The following is a 16,891-nucleotide window of genomic DNA, read 5'->3' as shown; positions in this document are numbered from 1 at the left end:
TGGCCTAATGGGCCAATGCTTGCAGGGGGCAATTGTTTGGGCTAAAAATAATTAATTATGGAAGCCCAATTAAATTATGGCCCGTCAAATAAGCGGCTTAATTTTTATCAAGACCAACCAACCACAAAGCGCTGATGATGGAAAAGATCGTGGGAAGATAGGAACAGATCGTGAGAGAGTAGTGGGAAAGATCATGGGTTCATGGGGGAGTGGAGAGAAACCGTATAGGCGCTGAGAAGAAAAAAAGGACATCAGTTACAAACTCCAGACACACAACTCTCTACACAGACAAAATCTGCAAAAAGCTCTCTGCTAAATTTCCAATCTTCAAGCAATAGTCTTCAAGTTTTTTCCAGTATATTTTTAGCACTCTACGTGTTCTCGTTTTTAGATTTCAGCAACTAGTTATTATATTTTTCAAGTTTTGATGAATTCAAAATCATGTCAGGGGTTTATTTGCATCAATTTCCAATAGTTTTTTTATTTTGGCATTGCATTTGTTTTAGGAGACTAGAACTGACGGTCGAATTTAGAATTCACGTCGTTTTAATTTTTAGAAGTTAGATTTTATTGTTTTTTACACAAGTTGGTGCAACTTCGCACCTGGCACGCCCGCAAATCAAATATTGTGCAAACAGTATTGATATAAAAGATAAATCAATAAAAGAACTGCAATAGCAAAAATGCCCTAAAAATCAAACCTAGCAATAAAAAATCAATTCCATTCAGCCTTCTTCTTTCAACAAAAGACAATGATTTCTTCAATTTCAACTGGTTGTTCTTTTTATTCTCTAACCAACAATAAACTTACAGTGGCACAAATGCCGTAAAAATTGTATATGGCTGAGGAAAATGAGATCTTACTCTTTTAGACATAATGACGTGCTTCATCACTCGATTTCCTCAAATTCAGCAGTTTGCTCGTCTCCTTTTCTGACGTTGCACAAACATTCTAAAACTCGAACCAGATTCAAACTTTATGTCCAGAAATTGAGATGGTGACAACGAGTATTAGTTCGTCTAAAAATGAACCGAAATCATGGTGATATCACAACTAGAATCGCGAAATATCACGTCAAAGAAATCTGTGACCGAAACATAGAATAATTAGTGAAACTAGAAAGTCTATACTTATATAATCACGTAAGTAAAATAAATCAGCTGTACTCATGTCATGGGATCAGGGGAAACAAAAAAAAAAAGAAAAAGAAAATTATGCACCTTTTGTCACAAAAAATTAACAGCCAATTACTGTTTTTCTTAAAAGAGGAAAACTAAGCCAATTTCAAGTGGGAAAAAAATGAATTTTTGAAATGGAAGACATCAAATGATCTTGCTACAGTGCATACTTGATCGATAAGGATAAACAATTTCAATCGAAAATATTAGAACAATACCCTTCTGATATCCAACGCCTCATCATAATTGATCATACTAACTACAGCACCAACACAAACTAAAAAAATATTGTACTTACGAATCATAACAAGCAACCAACTTCCCAAATAGAACCCATCCTAGAATTAATATACGAAATTGAATTTATTGAAAGAAACCATAGATTTCAATTTTCCTTAAAAAAAAGTAAAATAAAATTTTTGAATCAATCTTGCTATGTTAAACAATTCAGCGAGAAATATAAACCCATAAAGGCCGAGAACTTACTCTTTAGACGTAATAACTGTGTTTGTGGCTTATTTCGGTTCGTCTTTACTCTTTGCAACTGCGTTTGTGACTTTATTTTGATTCTTATCCCGCCTTCGGCCGTCCGTCGATCGATTTTGATTTGTGTAAATGGAGAGAGAATTGGTGCCATGATTAAGTTACTCTATGTAATATGATTTAGGTATGCAAATATGCTGCATTAACCAAAGAAGAATGGGAGGAGCAATGCAAGTTGTGGCCAACTTCCTTCCATCCACCTACCTACTAAGTTCGTGGTGATGACGTTTCGAGGCAACCTAATCTAATTTTCATTTTCTTATCACCCATTTCTAATTGCAGCAATATTGATGGCATAACTGGATTTAGTGAAGATGATTCGATCACATTCTTCAACTTCATGAAGTTTGCAGTTTCTTTGGCAAAATCTGGTGTTGGAGTGAGTAATATTTTCTTTTTGCATGCTGCATCCTTAAATAAGCTTTCTGCTTGGGCTGCTCTCAGAGTGTCTAATTAAAACGTCTACTACTTTTTAACTTTAAAATCTTACTAATTTTTTTTTTTTTGAAATTTGAAACATCCATTCCAAAATAACTCAACATTTCAAAATCCTAAATGCATAAAAATCCATAAATCGTCAACCACCAAAATCGATCCAAAAATTAAACTTCAAAATAAAGCGAATTTGCGCGCTGCGAAAAGCCATTTTTGTTGTAGTGTGCAATGATATCATACGTCAACATCTAAAAATAATCCAAAATTAAACTTCAAAATAAAGCATGAAATTCTAAATAGAAAATCCTCAAAATCTTTTCGTAAAAACTTTAAATAATAAATACTAATAAGTGCAGAAAAATAAATGTCCCTCGGGAGTGTACTACCGAACTCGATCCACTCAAGCGTCAGCGCCTTCCTCAATCTCATCCTCACCTGCAACCATCCAAACTTAGTGAATCTAATGACCCAGCACGTTCTAACCATGATTAATAAATAATATCTATATGTGCACATGCATAAAAATCATACTTTTATTTAAAATAGCTAGCATAAATTTGTAAGCATAAATAAATCATAAATCATTAAACTGTAAAGCTTTCCATCATCGTATGCCATTTTTGAGTGAAGTTTGATCCTTGAAAGTGACTAGCTGTAATCGTATCATCATGTGGTCGACTAATCAGTCTTAGCTCACCATTGCGCATGGGGACGGGCACTAGGCCTCGTCGTAAGTGGAAATACGATCGTCGGGCTCTCTCTGGGCCCTTCTCCCATAAACGGGCTCCCTCTGGGGCTTTTTCTCTCATAATATTCCCAATCATATCATATCATATTTGTCACAGTCAATTCACATCCTTTAAAATATTTTCTTTCCTTTTTATTCATAAAATATCGTGTCCTTAAAAATTCGTAAAATAGCATTTTTCCAGGAAAGATCGTACGGCTTTAGCATATATCATAAAATTTCATATTTTCATCATAAACATTTTAAAATATCATTTTTCTTGTATTATGATTCTTCGGGACACTATCAGACCTTTCGTACTACCAGGGACATAAAATGATCATTTTACCCTTGGACTAAAAAATTACCAATTTTGACTTTTCTTACTTTTATTGACTCGAGCCTATCACATATCATCATATAAGCTTAAAATTGACTTCTAATATTTTACATAGACGTAAATCCGAACTTTTTGATTTATTGACTTAATAACTAGACCGTGAAGCGTTTTAATCCCGAATAAATTCCAAACTTAATATTTTCTTCCCAAATTTTAAACATAAGCTTTTAATACCTAAACTACCCTCGTGAGCCATGAACCATACCCGTGAACCATGGTTCGAACCCTTCCTATTTCCTAAGCCTCACCCGAGCCCTAATCTTAAACTAGTCACGTTTCTTCCCACTTTCTCGAACCACCTTCGAGCCACCCTGGACCTAACCCTGACCAGACCCTCTTGGACCCTTCCTGACCTAGCCTAGACTAGCACATCAGCCCCCAGCCCTAAGCCAAGCCGCGCGCACCCATGCGTGTAAACTCTTTGATCGCGGCATCCTATCTTCGAGCCAACTTATCTTAGCCCCCTAGGAACCCAACTAGGACTCTACTAAACCCTGCTGGACAGCCCTAACCGAGCCGCACCCCTCTCCTTCTGAAACACGTGCACAACCCTAGTTCCCCAAGTTGGCCGCGGCTCCTCTTCCATGCACGTCCAAGATTCCAGCCGTGCTAAGACTCGTTCTAGCCCTTACACGCAGCCAGCACATGACCGTGACCATGCCTGGTCGACCCCTGGTGCAGCCTCCCTCTTAGCCGAGTCCTTATGTCCCAAGGAAACCCTAGCAACCCTAGGTTCACCCTCCTTCCTTAGCCAGCCCGGTTCCGGCTTTCGTGTAATCCCCTAACGACTCTTTTCCTAGCCCTTTAACGTCTTATATTGGCAGCATATCCCTTAGAATTCATAAAGTTCTCAAATAAATCGTAAAATCATCAAAACTATGAAAAAAATCATCCAAATGTTAAACGATTTGTATTCAAATATTTTTCATGCTAAAATACATAAAACATTCATAATACGATTTGAATGGTGCAAAAGAAGGTTTAGTAGTGTGCCTTTGCATTTAAAACGCTCGAATATTCGATCGTTGGTGTGGGTTGCGAAGAGGGACGAACGGACGACGAAAATCCTTGAATTCTTGCTCTCAAATATTCGAAATCTTGTGTGTGTTTTGTGTGAAGGTGTGCGGCTGGTATGCCTCTCAAGAACCCTAGTTTTCTATTTTATAATTTTCGAAATTTGGGTGTTAATGGCTTAGGGTTTTAGGCTTTTTAGTTTAGGAGTAATTAGGCCCACTAATCTTAGGTAAATTAGGCTCATTAAGACCTATTTAATTGAAAAATAAAAGTTTACAAAATTTGTTTTAAAAAATAATAATTTTGAGCATTTAAAAGTCCTTCGTTTGACCAAAACGGCTTCCCGGATAAAATCGAGCTCGTCTCGTAGAATAATTTGGGCTCCAACATTTTTAGAAAATTTTAATCATATTTAATCATTTTATCAAGCCTCAAAAACATTTAACAAAAATATTTTTATCTTGGTCGTCTCAGGTCTCTTTTCCCTAGCCTATTATCGAATGTTCGGATAAAATCTTTAATTTTCATGAAATCATGCACTTAGACCTTCAATCATATACTATGTATCATTTAAGCATTTAAAATCAATTAAATAAAGAATTTAAGCAATTTAACTAATTTGCATGCATGTGGTTTACGTGGGCTGATTTTTGGACGTTACACTAATATCAGTCCGATAGATTTTGTACTATGTGACGAAGACTCTTGTCTTACCTTTAACCTTCAAGTAATTTCATTGTGAGTTTCTGCGGCTCAAAATTACTCTTTTACGTACTTCATGTTCTAACTTACCTTGAGTTGCTGCGGTTTCACTTTTAAGACTACTACTCAGAATGTTAAATTTTTCTTAGCTAAACTCAGTTGATCTTTATTTAGGTGCAACTCTGTATGTGCATCACCATTTCTCCATTGGTTTTTTGTTAATATTTGTTTTTATTTTTTTTATTGATTGCTGCAATTTGTGTTTGTTATTATTTTATTTATCAGCCAACTCTTTTTGGCAGGTTGTCAATGCTGCTGTTATAGTGGATCCTTCAACTTGCCAGGTTATTGCTTCCGCATGTGACCAGGTCCAATCTCGCAATGCTGCTTTAAACTTCACTAGCAAGAAAACCAGCACTGCAGAACAGCTTGAAGTAGCTACCATGCATGAGACCGCTGAAATAAAAAATGATCCATTATTTCTTGTCAAATGCTCATATGATGAATTAAACCTAAAATATGACAATGTTTCTTGTTTAAATCCTATGGTTTGGATTGAGCCCCAATTTCATTCAAGTTCTGATTCTTGTCACCCTTTACATCATGCTGCCCTTGTGGCAATTGAGAAAGCTGCTGCAAGGGATGTGCATCTTTTTCCTTTAAATGGACATTCTGCATATTTCAGTAGCAAGGATCATGAGGTGTGTTCTCCGATAGGGTCTCCTTTGAAAAGATCGAAGACGAATACACATGTAAGATCCTGAATTTCTCATTGGTGACAAGCATTAGCTTTGTGGCATTTGACAGTCTGTCTGTAATGTGAGCTGATCTTTATTGTCCTGAAAGCTTAACTGTAGTAACTTCAATACGCTTGTGTGTAGAATCTTTCCATCTAATTTGTTGAATATGATTGTGCTACAATATATCATTCAGGTTAAGGATGAGGTGGACATGAATGAGCACGCCGATGGGTTTCATTGTGATGCGACGAGACCTTATTTATGCACCGGCTATGACATATATTTTGTGTGGGAACCATGCATCATGTAAGTTACTTTATCTAGATTACTGGCACCGTGTATGCACCTCCTCTCTCCCTCCTCTCTCCCTCCTCATGTCTTGAGTGCTTGCAAATGGAGCTTTAACGAGTGTTAAATAAAGTTGTCAGGGTGTTAGGATCCTAGGTAGGATCGTTTTCAATGATCATCCAGGGTTCAAAATGAGTGTCGCAAGATCCTACCAAATTCATGAATGCAGGCCTGCAATGCAAATTTTTTATGAAAATTGCACGCTTACATATCGTAAAACAATAAATTTTATCATTTCAATCTACAAGCACTATAAAAGGGAGTTTAACTAACATATTTTCCCATGTATTTCCCGGAAATCTTACCTCGGTCATGAACTACATCTCAAATTTACATTCCTTCGAGTGACATAATCATCTCCTTGACTCTGTGATTTAGGTGCGCGATGGCCGTTGTCCGTCAAAGAATCAAACGTGTATTTTATGCGTTCCCGAATCCAAAGGAGGGTGCTCTGGGCAGCGTACACAGGTTGCAAGGGGAGAAAAGCTCGAATCACCACTATGAGGTTTCCAGAGTCTTGCTACCTGAATAGATCCTTAAAGACGATACAGATGCGGCATTAACAAAATCTCCACTACATCAATCTACTTCTACTCAAGTAATATTATAGTTTTAGAAGATATTATATAATTGATCCCAGGACATCAAAATGTATAATTTATATTTCGAAAATTAAGATTTCTTGGTTCAAAGTGTATCGCATTGGTTGTTGGGGTTATTTGGGAGTAAAAAGGAGGACCATGCAGGGGTTGTTGCCTCATTCTGATGTAAAATTACTTGAATTGCGTATAGTTTTGAAATTGGCCCGAATAGAGTTATTTTTCATCGACGTTTACATCTATTAAAAATTATGTACAATGTGTTCACGAAGATCGTGTCAATTGGAGTAAGGAACCTTTGACCACCAAAAGTTCGATTCTCTTTGTCAACATTTTTTGATGTAAGTCCGTTGCACAAGAATTGTCTAGTACGATTTATTTTCCTGATGTGGTTTGGAACCTACTGCATTAGTTTAGAAGTTTATCCATCGTATATCAAAAAATAATGATGGTGAGTTTTATCGTAATAAAAAATTATGTACAATGCTATTAAAAAAAGCTATAATAACAATCTAATTTTGGTCGCACCTTTTAAAATAAAAATTAATAGGTGCTTAGTGAAATAATTTAAAAATTCAATAGTGATCCCTGTTTGCCGAACTGATTTGAATTAAGTTTAAATAAGAATAAATTAGAAGTTCAGGTGTGTTAAGCTGTTGATATTGTGTCGTTTGATCTCATTGATTAAGTGGGTCTCAAAAAAGTAGAGTCAGATCATAACATGTAATAGTGTCTCTGTTGAGGACATGATCGACGATAGACAAAAAGTAAAATAGATCTTTAAGGGAAATGAGACAGCACCAGCAGATAGAGATACACACACGCCTCTTCGAACTCATGAGCCTAACAACCCAACTCATTAACACTCAAGTAGGCGCACTCTGTCTTGCCACGAGTATAAAGAAATAAAGTTGTGCCTTGACTAATTGCTATTACTTTTGATCTGGTGGTAAACGTTTAATCCTAACAATTGGTATCGAAGAGATGCCATGTGTTCAAGTCTCTCAAGAAGCATATTTATATACTTTTTGGAAGGAATGTTGCATTAGCGGTAGGGAAAGTAAGATTGATCTTTAAGGGATATAAGACAGCACCGATAGATAGACACGCATATCTCCGAACTCATGAACCGAACACCCGACCATTAGCACTCAAATGGGTGCATTCTACGCTGTCACGAGTATAATGAAATAAAATTGTGCATTGACTAACAGATATAGTCAAAGTCACGAGTATAAGAAAATAAAATTGTACATTAACTAACAAATATAGTTTTTGACCTAGTGGTAAACGCTTGATCTTAATACACGTCATTTGACAAATTTTGTTCAAAAAATTTAGAAGTTCATTAATATGCATTTACCTGACAAAAATTCTGATACTACGATCAAATTACTTGCGGGAATAGAGTTAAATGTTCTGCAATTTGTATCACTCACTCAATAAATTTATAGAAAGTTTATAAGAAAACATGAATAAATGAAACACAAGTGTATTGAAGTCTCGGGAAAACACTATTATTTTTAACCCCAATTGTTGTATATCTCGAATCAAACACCAGATAAATTGTCACATTAGCACTGCTCCTTTATTTTTTTTTTTTTTTTGGTGTATGTTCAGTTTTGTATTTGTGCCATTTTTTTCTCTGCTGGACAACTATATCAACCATTATTGTTGGTCAATTTGACCGTCCATATCACATGAACTCGTTTTGCCTCTAGCACGGGTCCATCCACGGCTAAAATATGTATGTTTACTAGTATTACACACAGGTCCTTTGCACCCTAGTGCTCGAACCGGAGTGTAACGACGTTCTCATGGTCGTCTTTCGTGGTTGCATCTATGGTAGTTAGATTTTTTCTTGTCAGTGATAAATATAACCGAGTAGAGAGATTTCTTCACTAAAGAAAGCTGACCACTAGAGGATCAAGCAGATTAAAACACATCCAAAAATTACCTGCTTCTACAGACAGTATTTGCAGTTAGACTATCAATTGGAACAAAAGATTAAAATCAAATATCCCAAAAATATTATTTAGTCGCATACGCCATAAAAAAGCAACACAAATTCCTACCTACATCCGTTGTTTTTCTTAACTCAGTCCATAAGGATGCTAATATTCAGGCTTTTTTTGTATCTTATTTGATACAGTTTGGTCATCCAGCGGGCAGACAACCTGTTGGAATATCAAAGAACGTAAAATTGTACGCACCAGACCTCAGAGAACAGAGAAAGTCGATACATATCAAGTACTGGTGTCTGATAGCTCTAGATAGCAGGAAACCCCGTCTGTCTCTCTTTGCACGCTGCATTATATCTTCAGAATAAACATTAGTCAACCACTAGACAATTTACAATCATAGCAAAACACAAACCGTTCAAGGTTGCAAATGGTTGCTATCTGAGATTCCACTGGATTCGGGCATATTCTCGGTGGTTGCTGTATTCAGAGCCAAATGTTCGTGCGAAGTAATGGGACAGAAAACTTCCACATTGACAGCATGAGGACTTTCAATTTCGCCATTCGATTTATCAGTTTCAGAACAAGTAGCAACTTCCTTCTGAGCTATACCTGAAACCATATTGTTTTTTACCTCACTTTCTCCACTATCAAGAACTGTAGAATTTGGGGCGGGATTTTGATTCTCATTAATTTCTTCAGCAGAAGCAATTCGAACACCACTCACTCTCACGTTCTCTTTGTCCTCTTTGGTGCAAGCAGGTGAAAGATCATTAATTTTATCATCACTGGTATCAGTGATTGTTGAGGAATCCACAACACCTCTGATCACATCAATTTTAGCATTAGTGGCAGCAATAGCACCAGTTGAAGCTTCTATAAATAAATTAGGGACATTTTTCATGATAGGCAGGGTCGGTTGATTCAAGCATGCGTCAGACTGAACTGAGGGATCATGATTTACAACTGCTGAGGCAGAATTTGATTCCCCGTTGGCATTAACTGTAGTATTCTTTATTGAAGGTTCCAAGGTTGAAGCAGGCAAAGATTTAACAAAACAATCTGTCACTATGGTTCCAGGGGCGGCATCCTCAGAAATCTTCACCGAGGAATCAACACTATCCTCAACTTTCGCAGCAGGCAAAGATTTAATAGAGCAATCCGTCACTATGGTTTCAGGGAAGGAATCCTCAGAAATCTTCACCGAGGAATCGACACTATCCTCAACTTCCGCAACTTCTTCGCCGCTAGAATTGATAGGTTTCAGATTTCCGTTAACCTCAGCTTTGTCTAGAGATTCATCTAAAGAATCATTGATAGAAGAGTTGGCATTATCCACAGGGGTAGAAGGATTTTCTGAGCAAGAGATGTTACACTTCAAGCCAGTTGAGGATTCTATTTGCCCCTTTGATATCTCAGAGTCAGACAAGGTCACAGTAGTTCCTTTGCAGGCAAGCCTCTTATCAGGTTCACAAAGAGCATCAGGCGCACTAGTTGATGCAGGATCGCTGCAAGGAAAGGCTGATGCTGGAGAATCAGAATCCAGTGCACCAACATTTTCATCAAGATTGGTCTCGTGGCATGCTCCAGAATCATCCTCCGCCCTTTCAGAGTCCTCCAATGATGAATCAGCAAGAGGATTTTCCAACAAAACAGGATGCTGAATTCGATTCTTATTCAATTCAGGACCTGTCACGCCTACCATTAAAAAAAGGGGAAAGGAAAAAGATAACATAAATGGATTAATTAGAAAAGAACAAATTCCTAGGAAACTTTAAAAGTTCAAGTTTCCTATGTTTGAAAATAATGTGCAAGATCAAATACAATTATTATCATTTAGCAAGTAATTGTTCACCTTCAGAAATCTCTTTCTTTATTAACTGCTTCTGCAGCATATCTGTCCCTGGAAACACCAACATGTTCATAGACTTTATTTCCTTCTTGAGTGTATCTTCAAGTAGATGGAAGGAAAAAACTGTCATCCAGGTGTTCATATGCTCTGATATGGCAGGAATAATCAACTTCTCAACTCCGAGAGAGACAAGTGCCTAAAATCATAAAAACTGGATGTTAAGTCACTAAAAAAGGGACTGGGGCAGGGTGCACTTTTCTGTCAAGAAGATCCAAAAGGAGTAAGCAGGCTACCGTTCATGACAAGGTATATTTTAAATTTCCAAGATGATTATTTTCAAGAACTCATAGATTATCATGACCAGGAAGTCTCATGTGATGTATAAGCATTCCGCTGGTTTACAAAAAATGTATAAAGTACGAATATTTGATAAGGTCAAATTGTACTAGCGTGTCGAACTCTTACGGTCATCAATAACATATAAAAATAGCATGTCAAATTCTTACTGTCTCAATAGCAGACAAAAGCCGTCGGCACATCCCTTGACGCCTATAGATCTCGCGTGTCCCAATAAATGGCATCTCAGCTAAACGGGTTCCATGGATCCTAACCAGGAAACATAAAAAAAACAATTAGATTTGCTTTCATTGGTGGTTAATCCAATTTATGAAGCAGACCACCATAAACAACAAAATCATACAAGTAATACTCCAAATAATCAAACAAAAATAGGGCTAAAATACAGAATTGCAATTTTACGACTTACATTTGGCCATAAACAACCATCATACTCGTAAGATTTCAAACAAACAGACAAACAACAAAAATGGGACTAAAAACTAAACTGCAGTTTTACAGGTTACAGAAAAGAAATCAACAGGCAAATGAAAAAATTATTGTAATCCCTTGAAACATCCCATGGTTGAGGGGAATTTGATCTCGAGTATTAGACATTGCAAAGGTGAATATAAAAGCATAAATGCTAGTAAAGATAACACTTAGTGAGATTATAGTTCAATGCACAATATATACACGTTAAAATACAGAAATGATGGCAATCCAACTTCCATTATGGATTTACAACAGTTGATTTCCTTCTCAGTTTGAAAGTCTGATTATTTAGAAGCGGGCACTCAATTCGGTAGTCACCAAATGCTAGATGATGAAAATGTTATTCTCAGAACTTGTGACAGTAAAATATTCTCCCAAAATTAATTAGTTGCTCCATATCAGACTATTGCTTCACCAGCTACAACTTCAATTTCAAATTCTATTACCTGATTGATGCTGCAGAAATTAATTCATCGCCCCTTTCCAGAATTGCTGTATAAAAGCCACGATAATTCAACCGATTGAAATTTGATCTACAAGATTAGAGACAAACGTTCAGTACCAGCAGTTGCAGACTTCCCATCATTTGTTCTAAAAAGGTATAGGGTTTGAGTTTGTGTCACAAGGATATGAGACAGAGAGAACAGAATATGTGTGTAGTTTGTGTCGCGCATTAGAAAGCAAGAAAAAGATGGATAGAGAGAACAGAATAGTGAAGAAAATAAAAACAAGCAAACACATAAACAAGTAAAAACACGGAATGAGGCAAAAGTGTGTAACAGATATACGAACTACTAAATTACATAAGAAACAAAACAAATAAATGAAGATAAAAAATGAGTAGGTCCATTAAGGAAAATTTCATATAAAAACGTTTTAGTGGTGAGCAAAAATGCTCACGCATGTTGTGCTAGGAAACGGTAATTCCACAAAAGCACAAGTTTTGCTTACATTGTAAGCTTCAAAATACTTTCAGCAGGAATGGTAGCTAAGCAAATAAATTTTCACTTCAAAACTAGCGAATACATAAGGAATTTAGAACCACCTATCAAATATTGGAAACACACAAGAAGATATAAACTCACTTTAGAAAAAACACAATTTTAAGCAACCAGAGAGATCTAAGATTAAAGTGTAAATATAAATAAAGACAACAGACCCTGACCTGGAATCACATTACCCAAAAATAAGCTTTAGCTTGGTAATTAACTGCTTACCCACAGTTATATACAACATTGTGCATCATATTAATCCCACTCCTCCGATCAAAGATTGGTAAAAAACACTCATTCATCACAGATAATGCAACCGCTAGCTTAGAGTTGCATTCCACCCTTTGAGGAAAATTACGATGCGATGTATCAGATACGTCCATTCTTTGAATAAGAGACCATGAGAATCCTGCTTCCAGTTCATGTTTGACTCCAAGCAATTTCTGTAAGTGATCATAGATCTGCACCAACAAAATGAGAAAGACGTACTCTCTCAAGAAGTACAATAAATTCTAATAGCAAAGGACAGTAACACTGCTGATATAATTGAATAAGGGATCAATAAACTAAATGACAATTTTTTTAACATTTATATATTATCCAATGCAGTAAAACTTTTATCATCTTGTGTAAAACAAGCATAGAGAAATCAATATGAGGGCTGAATTATATCAATTTAGTGATTTACAGAAGTCAAACTTTCCGCAGAAAATAGAGATTAGAGAGCTAAAACAGCAACTTCGCAAAATTGTAGAAAAACCAACTTCCTAGGCAACGACCCGTCGACCAGTTAAGAGGCAGCAAGCTTACGAAAGCACAGAAGCAAAAACTGAAATCGAGTATGTAAGCAGAACGGTAAACTGAAACTTCACTGTTATTACCTCTTGGCAATTAGGTCCACAAATAGATGCATTGTTAGAACTCAAAGAAGCAGCAAACACTTTCTCCCTGCATGATCTATGATCTGCAAAACATAGGATTCACACTCAAATACGTTATAAACAAAACATGACAAAGACGGGGCAGAGAGAAGAAATACGAAACATATGAAAACAAATAAGAGACAGAAAAGGATAGTAATGAGAGATGAAGCAGTGGGTGAAGAATAACACACTAAAAATATACATTTCTTCTCACAGAAGCTGCATTTGATAGGTTCATCAGTAGCTTTATCACTATCCAGAGTAACATTTCCCCTTGTATCCCCACAATATTTGCACGTACAATTTGGGCAGTGCCAATCACCTGAAGGAAGAATCTGCAAATATAGAAAAGATGTGAGAATGTCAAAAAGAAAGAAAAAGAAAAGTGGCATGCTACTAATATAAAAAACGCCAAACTAAGCATGAAATAATGTAATCTAACAAATCATGTGTCACTAAAATAGTATTACCAGTTTCAATATTCTTTCATCTGACACACACAGTATCATTTCCTAGACTCTCCTTAACAGAAAGAGATTTAACGATGAAGAGAGAACCGGATGATAATATAGAGGTGAAGAAAAGATCCGTTTCAAAACAAATATTCTGCGAGGTTATCGATGGAAAAAATTCAGAAGCAAAGCCTCTCTTCTTCCTAAGAGGAACGGCAGCATCTTATATGAAACATTTAGGAGCAGAATTATGTTAATTTACAGTTTAGTTATGCTACTAGCACCAGACGCGGTCACCCTTACAAGTTCGTTCTGTGGGTGGGCCGGCATTTCAAATATTCAGGGTATTCATGTGCATAGCATATAGTAAAGTGGTACATACAAAGAAAATATTAAATTGCACAAACAGCTATGAAGAATCATGCCATAGGTTTATTTATTTATAAATATATATTAATTCGCAAAATACAAGAGAATCAATAAATGCCTCATCATTAGTTTCAATTTGACACTAATAAACACGAACAACAATTTTGTGTTCCATTATAAAAGCAAATAAAAATCACTTAAGCCATATAAGTACCTGTATTTCTAAACAGACTTGGTGGAAAGTTGATGGACAACTATCACAACAGATCAAATCACCTCCATCACCGCAAATACTACAGGTGTCATCGTCCGGATCACCACCATCAACATCTATGCTGTAGAAATCCTGACGCACAGAATCCTCCTGCTTGTTCCAGGCATCTATTTGGCACTGTAAAAGAGAGACTCCAGACTCCAAAATTATATTTTGGAATGGTTGGCGTAGCTTGCTGCCAGCATGCAACTCAAACTTTGAAACTGTGAGAATTTTGCTGCAGCAACCACAGTGGATCCCATCTTTTGTGATCCAACCTTCTAACATTACACGATTCCGTCTGCGATTCATATACTGTACTTTTTCACTTAATTTTGCAGCACCAGAGTCAATCAGCCAGGACAATACAGTTCTTTTTCCCTTGTATGGTACATATCCATCAGAATAAGAACTTTCCCCTTTATCAGAACCACGGGCGAGAAGGGTGCATCTCCCTATTATTTTGCTTGTTCTTCCCTGTACGACACTGGAGCCGAAAATAAGGGAGGATTGTTCACTTCGTATTTTTCTGGGCTTTCGTTTGAGAGATTCGTCACTTAGATCGTCCCCACTTTCTTGGTCTACTTTTCTCTTCTTTTTCATTTCTTCCTTTATCCTCTTTTTAGTTTGTCTAGTAAGTTTATTCAGTAAATCTTCAGAGAGCGGAGTAAATGAGGGAGAACCAACATCCACCTTACTTTTATCACCATCTTCCTCTAACTGTTTCCGAAATGCATCATATGCCTTAATAATTGACCAATAAGCTGTTCCACTAGGACTGATATACACAGCATCTAAGTAATCTCTGTTCCGTCTTGGTCTATAATCTATAATCCAACCGGCGTCAACTAACATTTTCCTTATTTTCTCACGCAGCATTTGCTTTTCTGTGCTTCCACCTCGCTTAGATTTCTCTCCTTTTGCTTCTTTGCCTCTCACTGGAGTGACCTTAACAGGAGAGGAAAACCTTTCTTCCTCCTTTTTTGAACCTCCTTTCTTTGAGCTACTAGCTTGTGAACCTGGTGGTGCCAGCTTTAATGTCGTATCAGTCCCATCGATTGCTAAATCTCTAGCCTTGCTGCCTTCAGTCACAGATGGTTTTGCCCTTTTAAATATTGCTCCCTTTTTGTCTTTCTTAGCACTTCTACTATTTTCAAATAAACCTTGTTTTTCAGGCAGCTTTGGATCAGAATACAATGGCAACCTCACCAATTCATCCTTCTTGACAGCATTTTCAGACCTGTAGCCCTTTCTTTCTTCAACTGTCCTATGATCATAACTCTTATGATGAGAAGTCAAATCTATCTTTTTCTTCTTATTTACCATAACCTTCAAAACCCCATTCTTTCCCTGAAACCTAACTGGCTCATTAGCGGTCTCCTGATACTTCAACTTGAGCAATGAGATGGGCATGTGAGTCTCATCATCCTCCAGTTGAAGACCTTGATCACCTACACGTCCCTTACTCCTTCCAGCACTAGAACCATCAAAATACTGTCCATGCTTCCGTTTCTCGATCCCCTCATTTCTATTTGATGGTCCAACCCCGAATTTCTTAAAATTCCCACTGCCACTGTGTGCAACCATCTTGAACCTATTCTCTGAATAATGATCATTCCTCATCTTCTCCCCATCAAACTCATCGTATTCATCGAATTCAAATAAATCCAGCCGATTATTTTTCTTCTGACCGGTAATCTCTATCCCACCATACCCCATTGAACCACCGCTAATCCTTTTGTCTATAACTTTCCTTTTCATGAACTCCAATGACTCGTCCTCATCACTTGAACCCGAGTAACTCGCAGCCAATCTAGGCCTCTTCTTTTCCTTACCACTACTAAAACCCTCCGAAGCCCCAGAATTCTTACTTCCATCTTTCTTTTTGATAATTAAACACCCTGATGAACTTTTCTTCTTTATGACTCCTGATCTCACACACTCATCCATCTTCGTTCACAAGCTACATAAGAAACCCTTAAATCCCAATTAATTTCACATGAAATTCAATCCCATAGCACTCTTAGTTAACAAGAAAATTCATTCTCAAACATGAATCCTCAATCCTGTAGTCTAACATCAACAGATCTGAATCAACGCGTAAAGCCCACCAAATATAATTTCAAAGTGGGTAAATCTGGCCGTAAAGAGTCTTTTTTAAATTAAAAAAAATTGCCTCAACGGAAATCCTTGTTGTCACCGTCGAATCGAAGATGAAACAGCAAAGGATTCGTTATCTGGAGACGCAATTCTTCACCAAGAGGGGAGATTTCTGGGAAAGGGCTTCTTGCGTGTATACATATGTATGTATTTTATTTATTTATTACTCAAAAAAAGGATTCAAGAGTGCTTTTGGGGGTGGGTGCTGGTGCCAATATGAATACATTCATACAAACAAACTTTAAAAATATTGAATAAATCCAATTTCAAAAAAAAAAATATATATATATATATATATATATATTGAGTAGTTTTTTTTAAATTTTTTAATTAAACTAAAATGCTAAATATAAGATGAACACTTTATACATACATTTGTGTGTTTATATGATGAAATTATTATCTAAACAC

The 16,891-nt window shown here is 36.6% G+C and overlaps 2 protein-coding genes across 3 annotated transcripts; one reads left to right on the top strand and one right to left on the bottom strand.

The window, feature by feature from the left end:
• The first annotated feature begins 1,817 nt into the window (after positions 1–1,817).
• Positions 1,818–6,917, top strand: LOC140961128 (tRNA-specific adenosine deaminase TAD3-like). Its single transcript, XM_073419423.1, has 5 exons — positions 1,818–1,930; positions 2,006–2,101; positions 5,303–5,752; positions 5,934–6,046; positions 6,467–6,917. Exons 2-5 carry the CDS (start codon positions 2,063–2,065, stop codon positions 6,618–6,620), a joined length of 756 nt encoding a protein of 251 aa, XP_073275524.1. The 5' UTR covers positions 1,818–1,930; positions 2,006–2,062; the 3' UTR covers positions 6,621–6,917.
• Positions 6,918–8,558: 1,641 nt separating this feature from the next.
• Positions 8,559–16,688, bottom strand: LOC140961551 (uncharacterized). Of its 2 annotated transcripts, XM_073420146.1 has the most exons (9): positions 15,077–16,688; positions 14,282–14,314; positions 13,449–13,581; positions 13,205–13,287; positions 12,549–12,784; positions 11,778–11,864; positions 11,007–11,106; positions 10,504–10,696; positions 8,559–10,346 (listed from the first exon to the last, which is right to left on the bottom strand). In XM_073420146.1, the coding sequence occupies exons 1-9, from the start codon at positions 16,268–16,270 to the stop codon at positions 9,067–9,069; spliced, it is 3,339 nt and encodes a 1,112-aa protein (XP_073276247.1). In that variant the 5' UTR covers positions 16,271–16,688; the 3' UTR covers positions 8,559–9,066. The 2 variants fall into 2 exon arrangements, with proteins under 2 accessions (XP_073276247.1, XP_073276246.1); XM_073420145.1 differs by having other exon boundaries at positions 14,282–16,688.
• Between the last annotated feature and the right edge of the window lie 203 nt (positions 16,689–16,891).

This window comes from Primulina huaijiensis, chromosome 16, assembly GCF_012295235.1.
Source record: "Primulina huaijiensis isolate GDHJ02 chromosome 16, ASM1229523v2, whole genome shotgun sequence".
Lineage (NCBI taxonomy): Eukaryota > Viridiplantae > Streptophyta > Magnoliopsida > Lamiales > Gesneriaceae > Primulina > Primulina huaijiensis.
Note: the sequence above shows the minus strand (reverse complement) of the source record. Positions and strands in the feature narration are given on the sequence as shown.

Coding starts and splice junctions, on each gene's coding strand:
- LOC140961128 (XM_073419423.1), top strand. CDS start 2,063: ATGAAGTTTGCAGTTTCTTTGGCAAAATCTGGTGTTGGA. Junction 2,102..5,302: donor TGGCAAAATCTGGTGTTGGA/GTGAGTAATATT, acceptor TCTTTTTGGCAG/GTTGTCAATGCTGCTGTTAT. Junction 6,047..6,466: donor GTGTGGGAACCATGCATCAT/GTAAGTTACTTT, acceptor TCTGTGATTTAG/GTGCGCGATGGCCGTTGTCC.
- LOC140961551 (XM_073420145.1), bottom strand. CDS start 16,270: ATGGATGAGTGTGTGAGATCAGGAGTCATAAAGAAGAAAAGTTCATCA. Junction 11,865..12,548: donor AATGTTGTATATAACTGTGG/GTAAGCAGTTAA, acceptor CTAATCTTGTAG/ATCAAATTTCAATCGGTTGA. Junction 10,347..10,503: donor AAAGAAAGAGATTTCTGAAG/GTGAACAATTAC, acceptor TTTTAATGGTAG/GCGTGACAGGTCCTGAATTG.